The sequence below is a fragment of the Lepidochelys kempii genome, chromosome 20 (assembly GCF_965140265.1).
Source record: "Lepidochelys kempii isolate rLepKem1 chromosome 20, rLepKem1.hap2, whole genome shotgun sequence".
Classification (NCBI taxonomy): domain Eukaryota; kingdom Metazoa; phylum Chordata; order Testudines; family Cheloniidae; genus Lepidochelys; species Lepidochelys kempii.
The window spans coordinates 9,147,474-9,162,990 of record NC_133275.1 but is presented as its reverse complement, the minus strand read 5'-3'; the positions used below and the strand labels follow the sequence as shown (position 1 = coordinate 9,162,990).

Here is a 15,517-nt window from a genome sequence, read left to right as displayed (position 1 = left end):
ACTTGATAACACAGCCTAAAGGGAAACCAAGGTAATGTCTTTACACTGCAGCTGAACATGAGCGCCTAGCACAATGCTGTAGCCAGAAGGGCTAATGCAATCCTGAGATGCATAAGCAGGAGAATCTCAAGTAGGAGGAGGGAGGTTTAACCTCGTATCTGGCACTGGTTCAGCTGCTACAGGAATCCCGTGTCCAGCTCTGCAGCCTGCAATTCAGGAAGAATGTGGGTAAATTGGAGAGGGGTCAGAGAAGAGCCATGAGATTAAAAGATTAGAAACCTACCTTAGAGTCAGACTCACGGGGCTCTATCTAGTTAGTATAACAAAGAGAGGGTTAGGGGGTGACTAGATCTCAGTTCCTACCTGGGGAACAGATATTTGATACTGGGATCATCAGTCTAGCTGACGAAGGTCTAACGTGATCCAGTCACTGATAGTTAAAGCTACAGCCCTGCACAGATACAAAAATATATATCCGCATCCGATCCGTGATCCGCAAAAATTGTCCGTGGATCTCTGCATCCCTGAATGGGGATATCTGCAGATACCCACGGATATCCAGGGCTCTACTAACAGCGTCACAGGTCACCGTGCAGCAGTGACACAGGGCTGTGCCAAGTCCCCGACCCCCAACTGTGACAAAGTGGGACTGTTCTTAATGTTTCCTCTGAATAGTGTGGGGGTGCCTCAGTTTCCCCTATGCAGTTCTTAAGTATCTAGGGGGTGGTGTAAGGGTGTATAATCACTGCAGAGCCCTAGAGGGCATGTGTGTGCAGGAGTCTGGACTCAGAGGATGGCCGACACCCTGTTTTCTGGCCACTGATGGCCTGGGCTCTTCCCCCCTGCAAGGTGAGAGCTAAAGGGTTGGAGAACAAAGGAATCAGGTGACCTCCTGGCCCGGGGAAAGGGACAAAGCCCAGAGGAGGAGGGGCTGGAGGGAGTTTCAGTTTGGGGCTGGCTGGGGACAGACGTGGTTGTCTGGCTCACTGCTCCCCAAAATGGACCCAGCTGAGGGGTCCGGTTCTCTGCACCTACAAGCTCTGTGTTAGACCATGTTCCTGTCGTCTAATAAACCTTCTGTTTTACTGGCTGGCTGAGAGTCACGTCTGACTGCGGAGTTGGGGTGCAGGACCCTCTGGCTTCCCCAGGAGCCCCGCCTGAGCGGACTCGCTGTGGGAAGCGCACGGAGGGGCAGAGGATGCTGAATGCTCCGAGGTCAGACCCAGGAAGGTGGAAGCTGTGTGAGCTGTGTGTCCTAAAGACAGGCTGCTCATAGGAAGGGGACTGCCCCAGAGTCCTGCCTGGCGTCATGGGGAGCAGTTCCAGAGCATCGCCCAGGGACTCCGTGACACCAACTGCCCCCCGATGGCTCTGTCCCTCCTGCCTAGGGTTGCCAATTTTGGTTGGATGTATTCCTGGAGATTTCATCACATCACATAACCTTTAATTAAAGATTAATCTTTAATTCCTGGAGACTCCGGGCCAATCCTGGAGGGTTGGCAACCCTACATCCTGCCCCACTCCAGAGAGGGAGGCTACAATCCTGAGCCCTCATGTGCAGCGCCACCCTCCCAGTGGCTCGGACAGCCCTATGCAGCCGCGGCGGGTCCAGCGCACGCAGACCCGGCCGGGACAGACAGGCTGCTCTCCTCACAGCACCGCAGTTGCCACTTGCTAATGTAAAATACAACCGCACCTCTTTCAAATGGCACTTGGCTCACTCCCTTCTGGGAGCTGTAGTTTATCTCCTCTGTCCAAGCAAGCTGGGGACTACAACTCCCAGGATGCTCAGCGGGCTAGGCCTATATGATTGAGAGAGCTGAGCTGGAGCCTGAGGGCTGATGACAGCCGCTCCCTTTGGCTTAGCATGTTCTGCAGAGCCCTGCACGGAAACAACATCTGTATGTGCATCTGAGTCGCAAGCCGGAAAATGGTCCCCGGATAGCCACATCCCCAGATATAAAGCGGATATCCGCGGTTTTGCAGGGCTCTTCTTAAAGCTAGACAAAGTCAGAGAGGAGACAGACAGAGTGATTAACCATTGGAACAACTGACCAGCGGTGGCAGTGGATTCTCCCTCGCTCGACATTTTAAATTCAAGATGGGATGTTGTCTAAAACAGTGGTTCTCAACCAGGGGTACGTGCATAGGCACCAACTTCCCCTCTTTCCCTTGGATGCTCCACCCCTTCCATGAGGCCCCACCCCTGCCCTGCCCCCATTCCAACTCCTTCTCCAAATCCCCGCCTCTTCCCCGCCTCCTCCCCTGAGCGCGTCGTGTTCCCGCTCCTCCCCCTCCTCCCACAGCGTTCTAACGCCGCCAAACAGCTCTTTGGTGGCGGCCAGGTGGGAAGCGCTGGGAGGTAGGTGGAGGAGCAGGGATGTGGCAGGGACGCTCAGGGAGGGGGCGAATGAGGAGGAGGTGGGGCAGGGGGTGAGGGGAGCTCGGCTGCCAGTGGGTGCAGAGCACCCACTAATATTTCCCTGTGGGTGCTCCAACCTCGGAACACCCACGGAGTCAGCGCCTATGGATACGTGTACCCCTGGGGGTCCACAGGGGTCTTCCCAGGGTACATCAACTCATCTAGCTATTTGCCTAGTTTTACAACAGGCTACATAAAAAGCGCTGGCGAAGTCAGTACAAACTAAAATTTCATACTGACAATGACTTGCTTATACTGCTCTGTACACTCCACACTGACATGTAAGCACAGTATTTATATTCCAATTGATTTATTTGATAATTATATGGTAAAGATGAGAAAGGAAGCCATTTTTCAGTAATAGTGTGGCTGTGACACTTCTGTATTTTTATGTCTGATTTTGTAAGGAAGTAGATTTGAAGTGAGGTGAAACCTGGGGTACACAAGACAAATCAGACTCCTGAATGGGGTACAGTAGTCTGGAAAGGTTGAGAGTCACTGGTCTAAAAGATCTGCTCTAGGAATCCTTGGGGGCAGTCCTCTAACCTGCATCAGGCGGAGGTCAGACTTGATGATCACAGTGGTCCTCTCTGGTGTGGGAATCTGTGACCAGCTTCCAAGTCCCTTCTGCAACTTCCCTCCAGACTCCTGCTGGAAAGGGCTGTGCGTGCCATACAGGGGTGGGGGGCTCATCCTGGGGGGGGCTATGAGCTGGGCTGGGCTGCAGCAGACTCATGCTGGGAGGGGGGAGGGGGAACTGCCTGCTGAGGGGGCTGTGCAGAGGCTGTATATGTCGTGCAGGGATGGAGGCTTGTGCGGGGCGGGCATCTGTGCATTGGGATGGGGCTGTGTGTGCTGTGCTGGGGCGGGGATCATTCCACCGGGGAGGTGACTCATTCTAGGGGCCCCTGTTCTGCCCTTGCAGCTGGAGCAGATGCTGGAGAACACAGCCGTGCGTGCCCTGAAGCAGCTGATTCTGCTGCACCGGGAGGACGGCCCCAGCCCCTCCCGCACCGTTGAGTGGCTCAACATGTGCAGCTGGTGCTCAGGACACCTTCATATCAAGTGCCCACGCCGTGTCTTCTCCCGCCGGAGCCCCAACAAGCTGGTACTCATCCCCAGGATGTCCCTCTCGTCCCCAGGACCCTTTGGGCTGGTGTAGCATGGTGCCAGACGGCGAAGCTGTCTGTGCTAAGGAAGACAAAACCCCATGGGGGTGGGCACAGAGCTGCTGGGGCACTGAATTCCCATGGTACTCCTTTGCACCCAGGCGCAAACCTGCCCCCAAAGGGGGGCCGTAGGCATCCACAACCCCAGCTTTACAGTGGGCCGGGGGGACAAACCCGGGGATAGAACCCAGGAGTCCTCGTTCCCAGCCCCATGTCCCTAGTGGTACATGAACACTCCCTCTCAATAAGAGTCGTGGGAGTGGGGCTGGGACAGTGACCCTGCTGCCCACCACCCTGCCCAGAGCAGTGCATGCTGGGAGCACCATTGCATACCGCCTGGCCTGTTGGAGGCATGGCAGCTGTGTGGCAGGTTGCAGAGTTTGGGGCCGTGTGATGGGCCCTGGGACAGGCTCCCTGCCTGCCACTGGTCTCTGAGCCCCCCCTCTCCCCCAGGGGCTGCTCCCACATCCGGGTGATCACGGCCATGGAGGAGGCCGGGATCCCTATTGACCTGATCGGGGGCACATCCATTGGCTCCTTCATCGGGGCTCTCTATGCTGAAGAGCGCAGTGCTGTGCGCACCAAGCAGCGTGCCCGTGAATGGGCCAAGGTGAGGGGCAAGGCCTGCTGTGGGGTGGGGCAGACACAGGGTGGGTGTGCCGTGGGCAGGGCCAGACTTGGGAGGGTGGGAGCAGGAGAACTCCCCAAACCAGCCCCTCCCAGAGCTGCCATCCCGTGACCCAGCCTTCCCCACAGCCGCTGGCAGCAGGCCCAGGGCTGCACTGGGAGCTGGGCGTCACGGCCAGCAAGTGCAATACAGAGGTCCCAGCATGCACTGGGGCCTGATCGCTCTGCCTGAGGGGGCCTAGAGACCCTCCAGGCTCTCTCTGCTGCAGGCGTCTCTGCCCCCTGCTCATGCTGTGCAGCTCTGCCCTGTGAGTTCAGAGGCAAGCCTGCAGGCTATGGGGGTTTGTCCTCCCTTTGGCCCTGGGACGTCTGCTTGGCTTGGAGCGGAGAGCCCCATGGCGCGCTGCAGCATTGTGCTGCTAGGCACGGCAGCCTCTGCTGCGCATGCAGCAGGCTCGGGCAGCAGGGGGGTTCCGGTGGGAACCGCAGCATCCCCAGTAACAAGCCGTCATGCTAGTTGGCACACAGTGCTTTGGCTGGAGGACATGCCACCCCCCACCAGCAGTTCCGGGGCTAGCATGCCAAGTGGAGGGGCTGCACCAGAGCACCGCCTGCTTCACAGCCACATGCAGTGAGTGAGTGTCCTGTGAGCTTCAGGCTCGCTGCCGGCTCCCCGACAATCCTCCCTGCCTGTCCCCATGAGCCTGGACTCCGAACACTGCTTGTGCTGGGCTGTGCCCCCCGCGGAGTGACCCCCCGCCCTCCTCCTGCAGAGCATGAACTCCGTGTTTGAGACGGTTCTGGACCTCACCTACCCCATCACCTCCATGTTCTCCGGCTCAGCCTTCAACACCAGTGTTAGGGACACTGGGGCATGGCCACTAGGTAACTCGAGGGGATGGCAGACCACGAGTATCGATGAAGCCCCCTCGCACCAGGCCAGGTGTCCTTGGCCCCCCCTCCTGCCTGGAGGCACTCGCAGCAGCTCTGCGTACTAGGCCCAAGTGTCCTTGGCCCCCCTGCCTGGAGGCACACACAGCAGTTATGCTGAGAATCTGCAACAGTATGTTGCAGAGTCAGACTGCCTGAAACTAAGCAAGGCCAAACAGGGGAGATATGGAAGAACAATGCTGACTAAAGCAGCTTTATGTATGGTTTAACAAATGATACAGAGAATCAGGGAACTAGCTGGGAACTGGATTGGCTGGCTATATGGATACTTGGGGCAGCTTGCTATTGGATAGGTATGCTGGGAAAAAGGATGTATAAAAGCCTGTGTAACTTCCTGCTCTGTGTGCAGGATTTGAGATTTTATTCTCCCTGTACCTTTTTGCAGCTGCAAATAAACTTTTCTGCTTCTCCACCCCGTTGTGATTATTGGGTGTAGCACACCGGGTAACGAACCACTCAAGCTGTTGTTCAGCCTCTCGGCACTGGGTGCCGGCAACACCAGCATCAACAAGGTCTTCCAGGACAAGCAGATTGAGGTAGGGAGATCCAGGAAGCTGGGCGGGGGTCCTGGTGCAGAACACTCAAAGTAGCCTCTTGCTGGGCAGCCCTGAGCAACGCCCCCTGCCGGCAGCGGTGTTCCCTGGAGCCCGGCCTTGCCCAAGGAGCGTGGTGCCTTGCACAGCCCCCACGTCTCTGATTAGCCCTTTGTGCCCCTGCAGGATCTGTGGCTCCCCTACTTCAACGTGACGACAGACATCACAGCCTCGGCCATGCGGGTCCACAAGGACGGTAAGCGCCTGCGCCCCACACCCGTGGCGTGTCCCAGGCTGCACGAGGTGCATGGCGCCCTGGCTGTTGGGGCCCAAGTCCTCAGCATCCTGCTCATGTGAGGGCCCAGAGCCAGAGGCCTCTCCCTGCCCCCCACCCTGAGCCAGGAGCGCAGCCTGTGGGGTGGAGCCTGGTTGGTTGCTGAGAGTAATGGGCCTCACTGGCCTGTCTCGGCCCCTGCTGGCTCTCTCCAAAGAGCCCTGCTGTGTGTGTGCTCGATGGGTCCACGTGGCCAGGCCAGGCCTGGGCTCAGTTTAGGGAGGCCTACTCTGACTGAAGCTATTTCAGGAGATTTTTTTTTTCCAACATGACATAATGTCGTTTCCTTAAAATAGCCTATCAAAATCTCCTGGATGGCTTTCAGTAGACGCCGGGGGATCGATGCTGGTTCCGGGAGACTCCAGGCCAAACCTGGAGGGTTGGCAACCCTAGCTGAGCATTGCCGCCCCTCAGGTGCCGAACCGATGTTTCTAAGGATGGGAGCAGGTTATCGCCTGCTCTAGAGAGTGCCCCCTGCCCCCCAGGAAGCAGTGCTTGTAACCCCTAGCCCACATCAGCTGGCATGGGCCACCCGACTGCCAAGCCATCTACTAACACAGTGAGGGACTGGGCTGGGCATGGCCATCTCAATGTCTTTGCCCCCACACCTGTCAGGGCCCCTCGGCGCCCTGCCCTGCAGAGAAGGATAATGTTACAGGAAAGGGCTGAAAGGAGGGCAGGGGCTGTCAGGGCAGGGCTCCAGAGGTCTAATTAGGAGTGATGGGCTGAAATAAAGGAGAGACGCCCCCACCCCTGCGAGAGAGCCAGGGCAGAAGCTGCTGTTGGTGGCACAGGGAGCGCTAGCTCTGCTGCCAGGGCTGGGCTACAGGCGAAGCCAGGCTCTGGGCCACCCCCTCCTTCCGCAGCAGCCCTGGCTGCTCTCCCAGGGGCTGGGGCACCCCTTATAGGGAGCACTCAGCCCAAATTGACTGGGGCCAAACACCAGAGCCTGGGGGCTTCCCCCACCCAGGGCTCTGCCCGTGGCAGCAGGAGCTGCTGGCTCCCCCTGATCACCTGGCCTCAGGGCCCAGAATCCCCAAGCAGCCAAACACCATTCCTATCTTTCTGGGGGCAGCAAGGGCCAGCCTGGGCCAGCAGAACCCAGGCCCAAGAGCTGCTGACGCTGCTCCTGGTCAGAGCTGGACCCTCCCTTCCCCCTTGCCCATTCCCACACTCTGCTGCCCACTTGGTCCCTGTCTGGCTCTTCCCCTGTTCCCTGATTGTAACAATTCTGCTACTCACTAACCCCTGGTAACACCCTCCACCCCTGACTGTGTGGAGAGAACACAAGATGGGGCTATGGGACACACTAACCTTGCTGCCCCCTGCCCCTCACGTCTGGCCTGAGCGGCCCTCCTGTCATCTGACACCCCCATTGGGCCAGCTGGATGGCGTGTTAGCAGCAGCAGCAGGGGCAGCTCTGGGTGAGTGGGGGGAGCTGTGGCAGCATTCTGTCCTTGCACTTGGGTGGTGGTGGTTGGGAGCCCTGGGTGGAGCGAGGGCCTGCTATGGGGGTGCGTGTGTGTGTGGTGAGGCTGGGGCTGAGGCAGACAAGGGGCAGCGTTCTGTTCTTGCACTCAGGCGGTGGTGGTTGGAGGCTCTTGGGGGAGGCAGGTGGAGGGGGGTGCGTGTGGCGGGGCTGGGGCGGACAAGGGGCAGCGTTCCGTCCTTGCACTTAGGTGCTGGTGCTGGTTGAGGGCTCCCTGGAGAGGTAGGAGGGGGGAGCTGCTGGTTCAAACTCAGTCTCTGCCCTCGGTCCTCATCTTGTGCCTTGTCTGTCACAGGCGCCTGATCTCACCTGGGACATTGATCCATCCATGCCTGTCCACGGGGTGCCCCGGCAGCTGTAACTGCCTGGCTCTCACTCTGCCTGCTTGTCTGTCCTAACGCCAACTAACCCCACTCACCCCTAACTCACTGCGTCCATGGGCCAGGGGCCAGGGAGATGGGTCAGGGAGGGGCAGGGCTGGCTCTGCTGCGTGTCTGTGTGCGTGTGAGTGCTCTCTTCCTGGGCAGATGCCAGGGGAAGGCCTTCTCCCTACCAGGACCCTGCTGTCCTACCCAGGGGTCCTCAGCTGGCATCCAGAGGCATCAGCTGAAGCCCTTCCCCCAAAGCCCATGGAATGGGGCCTCTGCCTCCTGCAGTGATTGGGGACCCCCTGAACCCCCATCTCAGCGTGTGCCTCCATCTCCTCCTGGGCCAGCAGTGCCCAGCCTGTGCTGCTGCCTCCGGCCCTGGACAGTCCTGTCCTGGCGTCTGAGCCCTGGGCGCTGAAGAGCTCTGTCTAAGGTGAAGGCTGCAGGCTGAGGCAAAGTCCTGCAAAGAGCTCCTGACAGCCAACTGAAGTCATAGCCTGCGCAGCCTCATTCCCGAGCTGGCCTGGCCCCCAGGGTCCCGCAGCCCCTTGAGTGCTGGTCCCAACATGCCCGTGTGCGTGTTGCCGGGCAGCCTTCTGCCAGCAAGCACACAGCAGCGTCTCGTTGGGCCAGGGCCTGGCACTGCCCCATGGCAGGGAGAGCGAGCAGGGCGTTGGGGTAGGTAGAATAGCCCAGCCCAGTTGTCAGTGTAGCCACCACTAGCTGGAGTGGGCTGAGGGGGACGGGTGTTCAGGGAATTGGTCCCTCCTCTGGTGGGGGGCAGATTTCTGGGTATGTCACAAGGGTCTGTCCCTCTATTAGGCTGGGGGTGGCACCTGTTCCCACACCCAGCCTGACTCCTAGCACAGACCGCCCCTTGTCTGAGCCGGTGTGCCCTCTCCCTGCCAGGCTGGGGAGACCTCCCAGTACCCCTACTCCAAAGAAGGCATCTGGATTTCTGAAGCTTCTGTCCTGTCGTTTCCTGTCTTCTCTCCGTCTGTGCTGTCCCCGTGCCCTGTGACTGTCTCCTCTCCCTCCAGCAGGCAGTGTATGGCGCAACGTCAGAGCCAGTGCATCTTACCCCCCCTACCTGCCTCCTCTCTGCGACCCCAAGGACAGCCACCTGCTTGTGGACGGCTGCTATGTTAACAATGTCCCAGGTCAGCATCATGCGCTCCTCGGGCCCTGGGCCACGGGGATGACCTGCGTGGCTTGGAAGGGAGGGCCAGGCTGGGCCGGGGTGGCAACTGGCTGCAACCCCTGCCCACCATACTCTGCCACGGCCGCCCCAAGTTGGGCTGCAGCCACTGCCTCCTTCCATGCCATAGCTTGTCCTTCCCTGGCGAGGGCTGGTTCTGACAGGCCTGAGGGCACAGGCTGGATCCCAGCACCCCGGCCAGATGTGTGCTGCTCAAGCTGAGAAATCTGCACCTCATGGGGGCCGGTGCTGGGAGCCTCGGCCACGAGGCCAGGTGCTCGGTCTCTCCTGAGGCCTTTGGGAGTCAATCCAAGGCACCAGCTCTTCCAGAGCAAGGGGCAAGGACGGGACCCAACCCCTGGCTGAGTTCTAGGCAGTTGGCTAGTCTCTCGCTGGCTCCAAGGACTGTGCAGATTCCCCAGCCTGGGTGCCGGGGCGCCCTCCCTTCCCCGGGGCTCCGGGCCTGCAAGAGGCCGTCTCCTGACTGTGTCTGTTCCTGCCGGTTAGGCTCACTGTGGCGGTATGTGCGAGCGAGCATGACCCTTTCCGGGTACCTGCCACCACTCTGTGACCCAAAGGATGGCAACTTACTGATGGACGGTGGCTACACCAACAACCTGCCAGGCAAGTACCTGCCGCTGATGGAGACGCTGCTCACAGACCGCGAAGCAGGCCACCGGGGGAGGCACCACTGCTGCCAGAGTTCCCTGCCCCCGTCGCCTGGCTCTGCCCTGGCGCGTCTCCATCGCCCCCCTCTGGTGTCTCCGCAGCACTAGAGCCTCCTCACGGCTGAGCTGGGGCCCGGGCCTCTTGCCCTTCTGTGGGGCTGGAGGAATGTTATCGTTAAAACCAGCAACTCACCCGAAGTGGGGATCCTGCTCAGGGAGTGGGGCTTCCCTCCCACCACCCTGCGGGGCTGGTGCAGCACCTGGGCCCATGGCCAGCTGGGCAGGCTCATGTTATATGTGTGTGTAGGGGAGCAGCTCTTCCCCAATGGCTCCTTTGCGTTCTTGCTGTCTGCTGTCCCTGGCATCCCAAGTGGGGAATGGGTTTGGGGGGTCGGGGGGTCCCTGCTTTGCCTCCCCCTTGGAGTCAGGCTGAGGGCTGGACATTATGGAACCGCAGTGCTGGGCCCCGGCCTGGGTGAGGGCTTCTTAAACTGGAGCAAAGGCCACAGAAGAACCCCAGGCTGCTCCCCAACTGGAACCATGCCCAGCTCTTTACCCATGGAGGTTTTGAGCTTTTCCCTCAGCCCCTGGCCCCACAAGCCCCCGAGCAGGGACGGGGGAGGCTTGTACCTGAGGCTCCAGAGCAAACAGCCTCAGGTCCCAAGGAACCAGGTTCCCTTTGCAGCTGCGTGGAGTCGCACTGAGCTCAGCCTCGTGCATCAGCACCTGCCGATCCGTGCTGCAGCCAAATGGTACCAGCGCAGGCAGGCAGCCCCGGGGAGGGGCGGGGTCTGGCTGCTTGGAACGGAGCACCAGCCTTGTTGCTGATGCCCTGGGCCGAGCGGGCTCCACGAGTGGCGGTTCCCATCGCTACATGCAGGAGCTGGGCTGAGCGTGGGCCTGTCAGGCCCTGGAATGTCCCTGTTCCCCTTCAGCCCCAGTGAAGTGAGGCCTTGCCGGGGCCTCCTCCTACAGGGAGAACCAGGTGGTTCTGTCTGTGGACTGAGAACGCCCCCAGCCGCCTTCACATGGGAGCAGCAGGAGCAAACAGCAGCAGGCACGTTCCTTGGTCCCGATTTCCCAGCTGCCTGTCCTGTCCCCCCAGAGCTCTGTCTCTGTCCCCGTCATGGCCGCCCCCACCATTACTACTGCCGCTGGCTGCTCAGTTCAGGTCCTCACAGCTTCAACCAGTCCCCCCTCTGTCCTGGTGTCCCAGGGTGCCCATCATGCTCAGGATGCCCCTATGGTTGTGCTAGGCCTCAGGCCTCCTCTTTGCAAGGGCGAGCCCCACGACTCTGAGACTTCAGGCTCCAGCCCCCCTGCTTCTCGCCGGGGCTCCCCAGTGAGTCCAGCTGAGTGTAGACCCCGTGGGAGACTCGACCCTTTTGGCAACAATGCAGCCAGCAGGGAGTGGCAGTGACGCTGCACAGCCTGTTCAGACCACGGCCCCGTCATTAGTCACCTGGACTCCAGGACCGAGGGGCTCAAGTCTGTCTGAACTCAGAGCCTTTGTTAGCAGTAGCCTCTGCTCCAATCCGCCTGCATTCTCAATCTTCTGGCTGGGCAGCAGCCATCTTAACCCCCTCCACACACATACACCTGCTCTCTTTGTCTCCGCGGCTGTCCTGCAGGGCTCCCCTCAGCTCCCAGTCTGTGACAGTCACTGTCCGCTCAGGGTGTCTCCGAGGCAACTTTGTCCATGTGGGGACAGTTCTTGATAGTTCATTCAAACCACCGCAGACCTGCCTCTGTAACACCCACAGCTCATCTCCCTGTCCCTGAGGAGTGATTAGCCCCTTCATACCCAGGAGGTAGCATTACACAATAGGGAAACTGAGTCACACACTTTCAAAAAAATGTTACAAAAACTTACAGGGAAGCCTTCAGCTCACACAGTTCAGCTGATGGTTGGCCTTGCCATGTGACACACCCAGGGCCTTGGGCAATGGCTTCTGTTTAGTTACCTCACTCCATAAAGGGGCTTAATTGCTCCTTCCATGGAGCCTAACAGAAGAGACTGCACCCATTGGCAGTCACGGGCTTGGGTGAAGCCTTCAGCAGGTCTTTGGCAGACAGCCATTTACACACTGCCCCTGGAGCTGCACTGGGCCCTCCCCAGCACTGCGATGGGCTGTCCCTGTCGCAGCTTGGAGTCCAGAGTTCAGCGTGGGACAGTCCTGCTGCAGCTTGTCTGGCCAGGGGTCCTTGCCTGGGACGAGTTGCGGGTTCCTACTGCCCTCTGAATGTGCCATGGAGGGGGAGCTCCCAGGCACAACAGAGCCAGCCGGGGGAGGCTGGGTGAGCTGGACCTGCACTTCACACAGAGAAAGTCAGAGGGGGGATGGGGAAGATCTAGCCATGCTGGACCCTGCACTGGGAAGCTCCACGCCTGGCCAGTTGGGCAGTGCTAGTGGGAAGGGGTCCCTGGACTCCCTGGTGCTGCGGAGCCACCCCCACCTACCCCGCCTGCTCTCATGCTGGTCATGCCTCCCACGCAAATGGGGGTGAGGGGAGAAAAGTGGTTGCTGCAAACCTGGCTTTGCTCCCCACCTCCTGCTTGTGGCTGGGGTTCTGCCCTGCTCCCCAGCTGTGGTTGGGGCATGGGGCGGGGAGCTGCCCTAATGGCAACAGGCAGGAGCATGGGGAGCCGGCAGTGCCACTCCCTGCCGGGCCGCCGCCCCTGACACGCTCTCTCTGACGCCAGCGGACATTGCCCGGACCATGGGCGCCAAAACAGTGGTCGCCATCGACGTGGGCAGCCAGGACGAGACTGACCTCTGCAACTACGGCGACAGCCTCTCAGGCTGGTGGCTGCTGTGGAAACGCCTCAATCCCTGGACCCAGAAGGTCAAGGTGAGCCCTGCCCTGCCCTGCCCTGCCCTGGGGGCTTCCGTGCCCGAGCCCCCTCCAAGGGGAATCTGCCCCATCTCTCCTGCTGCCTGCAGGCACGTCCCCCCAGCCACCTGGGCCGCACCTGACACATGCTGCAGGCCGGGGGGGCATGTGAGGGGAGGCAGGCGGGCCCCACCCACCCAGGGCTGGGGCTTTTCACCATCCCTCTCCCCTTCTGTGACTCTGCCCTCTACCCCAAGGGCAGCGACAGCCCTTGGTGCTGGCAGGGTCCCTTCCACCACAGCCCCTGCCTCCCAGGGCTGCTCCTGCCTGAGCATGCGGGCCTGCCTTGGCAGCCAGGTGGCTTCCCTCAGGCTGGCTGGGCACAGTCACTCCTGATGCCCCAGGAGCAGTTGCTGGGATCCGGCTCCAGCCACTCAGCTGGACTGAGCCAGCTGGAGGGGAGTCAGACCTGCAGAAAGTAGGAGAGACTGTCCCTTGCAGCCTCCTGCCCCAGGATGCTGTCCCAGGTGGGGCTGATCCAGCCCCTTGCAGGACACTCCTGTTTTTCCCCACACACATACAGGTGCCCGACATGGCGGAGATCCAGTCACATCTGGCCTATGTGTTGTGTGTGCGCCAGCTGGAGGTAGTAAAGTTGAGCTCCTACTGCGAATACATTCGCCCGCCCATCGACCACTTCAAAACCATGGACTTTGGCAAGTTCAACGAGATCTACGTGAGTCCAGATGGCCTGGGCCGTGAGGGTGGGGAGTGTGGGAGGCCCTGATTGGGGGGGTGTCTGTGCTCAGCTGGGGGCGGGGAGGTGGGAGGCCCTGATTTGGACCCTGGGCTGCACTGGCCTGGGGGTGAGAGGCCCTGATCTGGTGGGGGGGGTGTCTGTGCTCGGGCAGGGGTGGAGAGGGTGGGAGGCCCCAATCTGGGGTGCCAGGGGAGGGTCTGTGCTCGGCCGGGGGTGGGGCAGGTGGGAGGTCCTGATCTGGGGGGAGGGTGGGGTCTGTGCTCAGCAGGGTATGGGAGGCTGGGGGCTGCGCTTGGCCGGGGTGGGTGGGAGGCCCCAATCTGGGCCATGGGCTGTGCCCAGGTAGGGAGAGGCCCTGTGTGTGTTCTCCGCTCAGCCACTGACTGGGCTGTAGTCTGAGTTCACACTTGTCCTGCTGGTCCTTCTTGGCCCTGAGCTCTCTGGCCTGAGGGCAAGGGCCCACCATGACAGCAGCACTGCTGCCCCCTCCTGCCCCTTGGTGGCTGGCTGGGCCCCATTCTCCCCGGGGGCTGGGGCTGTGCCATCACACGGTGTCTTCTCCTTCCAGGATGAGGAGAAGAGTCTGCGGCACCGCAACTCCCCGCCCCAGGAGTGAGCCCAGCCGCCTGCTCCCGCACTGGGACAGATGGAGCCTGCAGGCCCAGGGCTGGCACTTGGAGACTGCGGCCTGCATGTAGCTGGGGCACTGGAGCCTATCCTGCGCTAGATCCCCCCGGCCTGCATCTGCTGCTGGAGTCCTGAGGCCAGCCTGGTTCCACTCAGTTAATGGCCAGGGTTCTGCTGGGGTCAGCAGCCCTTCTGCATCTTCCAGTATGCAGTGGGACCTGGCCTGGACGCACCGCAGGGTGGAGGGGCGGCCACTAGGCCCAGCACTCTCCATCAGCTAGTACTTGACCCAGGCCAGCGCTGCTGCAGTTCCAGGGGGGCCCTCAGCTAACCGCTGTATCAGTTGCAGGCCTATTGTTGGATTATATTGAAGTTCTGTATTAAAATCACAAATGAGTTTGATTCCCCATAGTTTAAATTCCAGGGTATTACTAATTAAGAGGTCTCTTGGTTTTGGTTTTGTTTCCCTCTCTGGGTAAAACTTGCAAGCTGCTAATTGTGTTAGTACATTCTAAGACAGAGTCCGTTCTCAAAGCAATTCTTTGTAACAACTACTCACACGGAGGGAGACTCAAAGCAATACTCTGTAACAACAGAAACAGCACCCAGAGACTCCCCGCCCTTTTGTTGTATTCATCTCGCTTTGTTAACAATTGTGATTAAAATAGAGATAGGATGTGGATGGATGCTTGGTGTGGATAATAACTGAATGATCAGGGAGGTGCCAGCCTAAGAATCCAGTGTCCATCGGCTGAAGAAGGCGCCAAGTGGAAATAACCAGAGGACCCCCGGAGGGCAGACTGGAATCCACCCAACAGCCTCAAGAATGGGAGAACCAAAGAACAAGATAACATCTGGCAGCACGGAGCCGTCAGGAATGTGCCATCTGCTGATTGATTCAGCAATAGCATGATGAAGCAATTCCCACAGACTGGCCTAAGAAGAAATTCCTATAAAAATGGACTCTAGAAAGTGAGAACTTTGGGGTCTGCTTCTGCAAACCACCTTCCAGGAGCGTCAGATGTGCATCTGACAAGGCCCTGCTCCCTCCTCATATCCAGGCCACCTGGCCAGTGGCTTGGCATGAGCAACTCTAAGGCTGGTAACTATGATAACAACCTTGCAGAACCTCTGTGTGTGTGTGTGTATAAATATGAAATTGAATGGAATGTTATAGCTATAACTAACTGCTTACTGTGATTCTTTCTGTATTCACAATAAATGTGGCATTTTGCCTTTTCCCCTTTAATAAGATCCTGCTGGTTTTTATTATATTGGTATAACACTATGCTGCTCGGTCCAAGGCCCTGCATCGCTTCAGGGACAGCAGGGCCCAGTCCAGCAGCCTCTGCTGGTAGGGGGTGGGGATGAGGGCAGGATGCTGGGGCAGGCCTACCCCAGCCCCTCCCCGCCACACACACGAGGGCCCATAGCCCTTCCTTGCTGCTCCCTTCACCTGCCCTCTGCCTGCCTCATGGAGGGCCATGGGGTGCAGCTGGCAGCCAGGGCCATGCACACTTCCCCCATGGCCCTATG

The 15,517-nt window shown here is 59.6% G+C and overlaps 1 protein-coding gene across 1 annotated transcript; it reads left to right on the top strand.

Annotated features, from left to right (window-relative positions):
- Positions 1-222: 222 nt before the first annotated feature.
- Positions 223-14,346, top strand: LOC140901046 (patatin-like phospholipase domain-containing protein 6). The gene is made up of 11 exons (XM_073319215.1): positions 223-228; positions 2,307-2,345; positions 3,348-3,580; positions 4,045-4,201; positions 4,992-5,080; positions 5,678-5,705; positions 5,889-5,958; positions 9,599-9,715; positions 12,464-12,612; positions 13,178-13,330; positions 13,923-14,346. The coding sequence occupies exons 1-11, from the start codon at positions 223-225 to the stop codon at positions 13,968-13,970; spliced, it is 1,089 nt and encodes a 362-aa protein (XP_073175316.1). The 3' UTR covers positions 13,971-14,346.
- Positions 14,347-15,517: the final 1,171 nt, after the last annotated feature.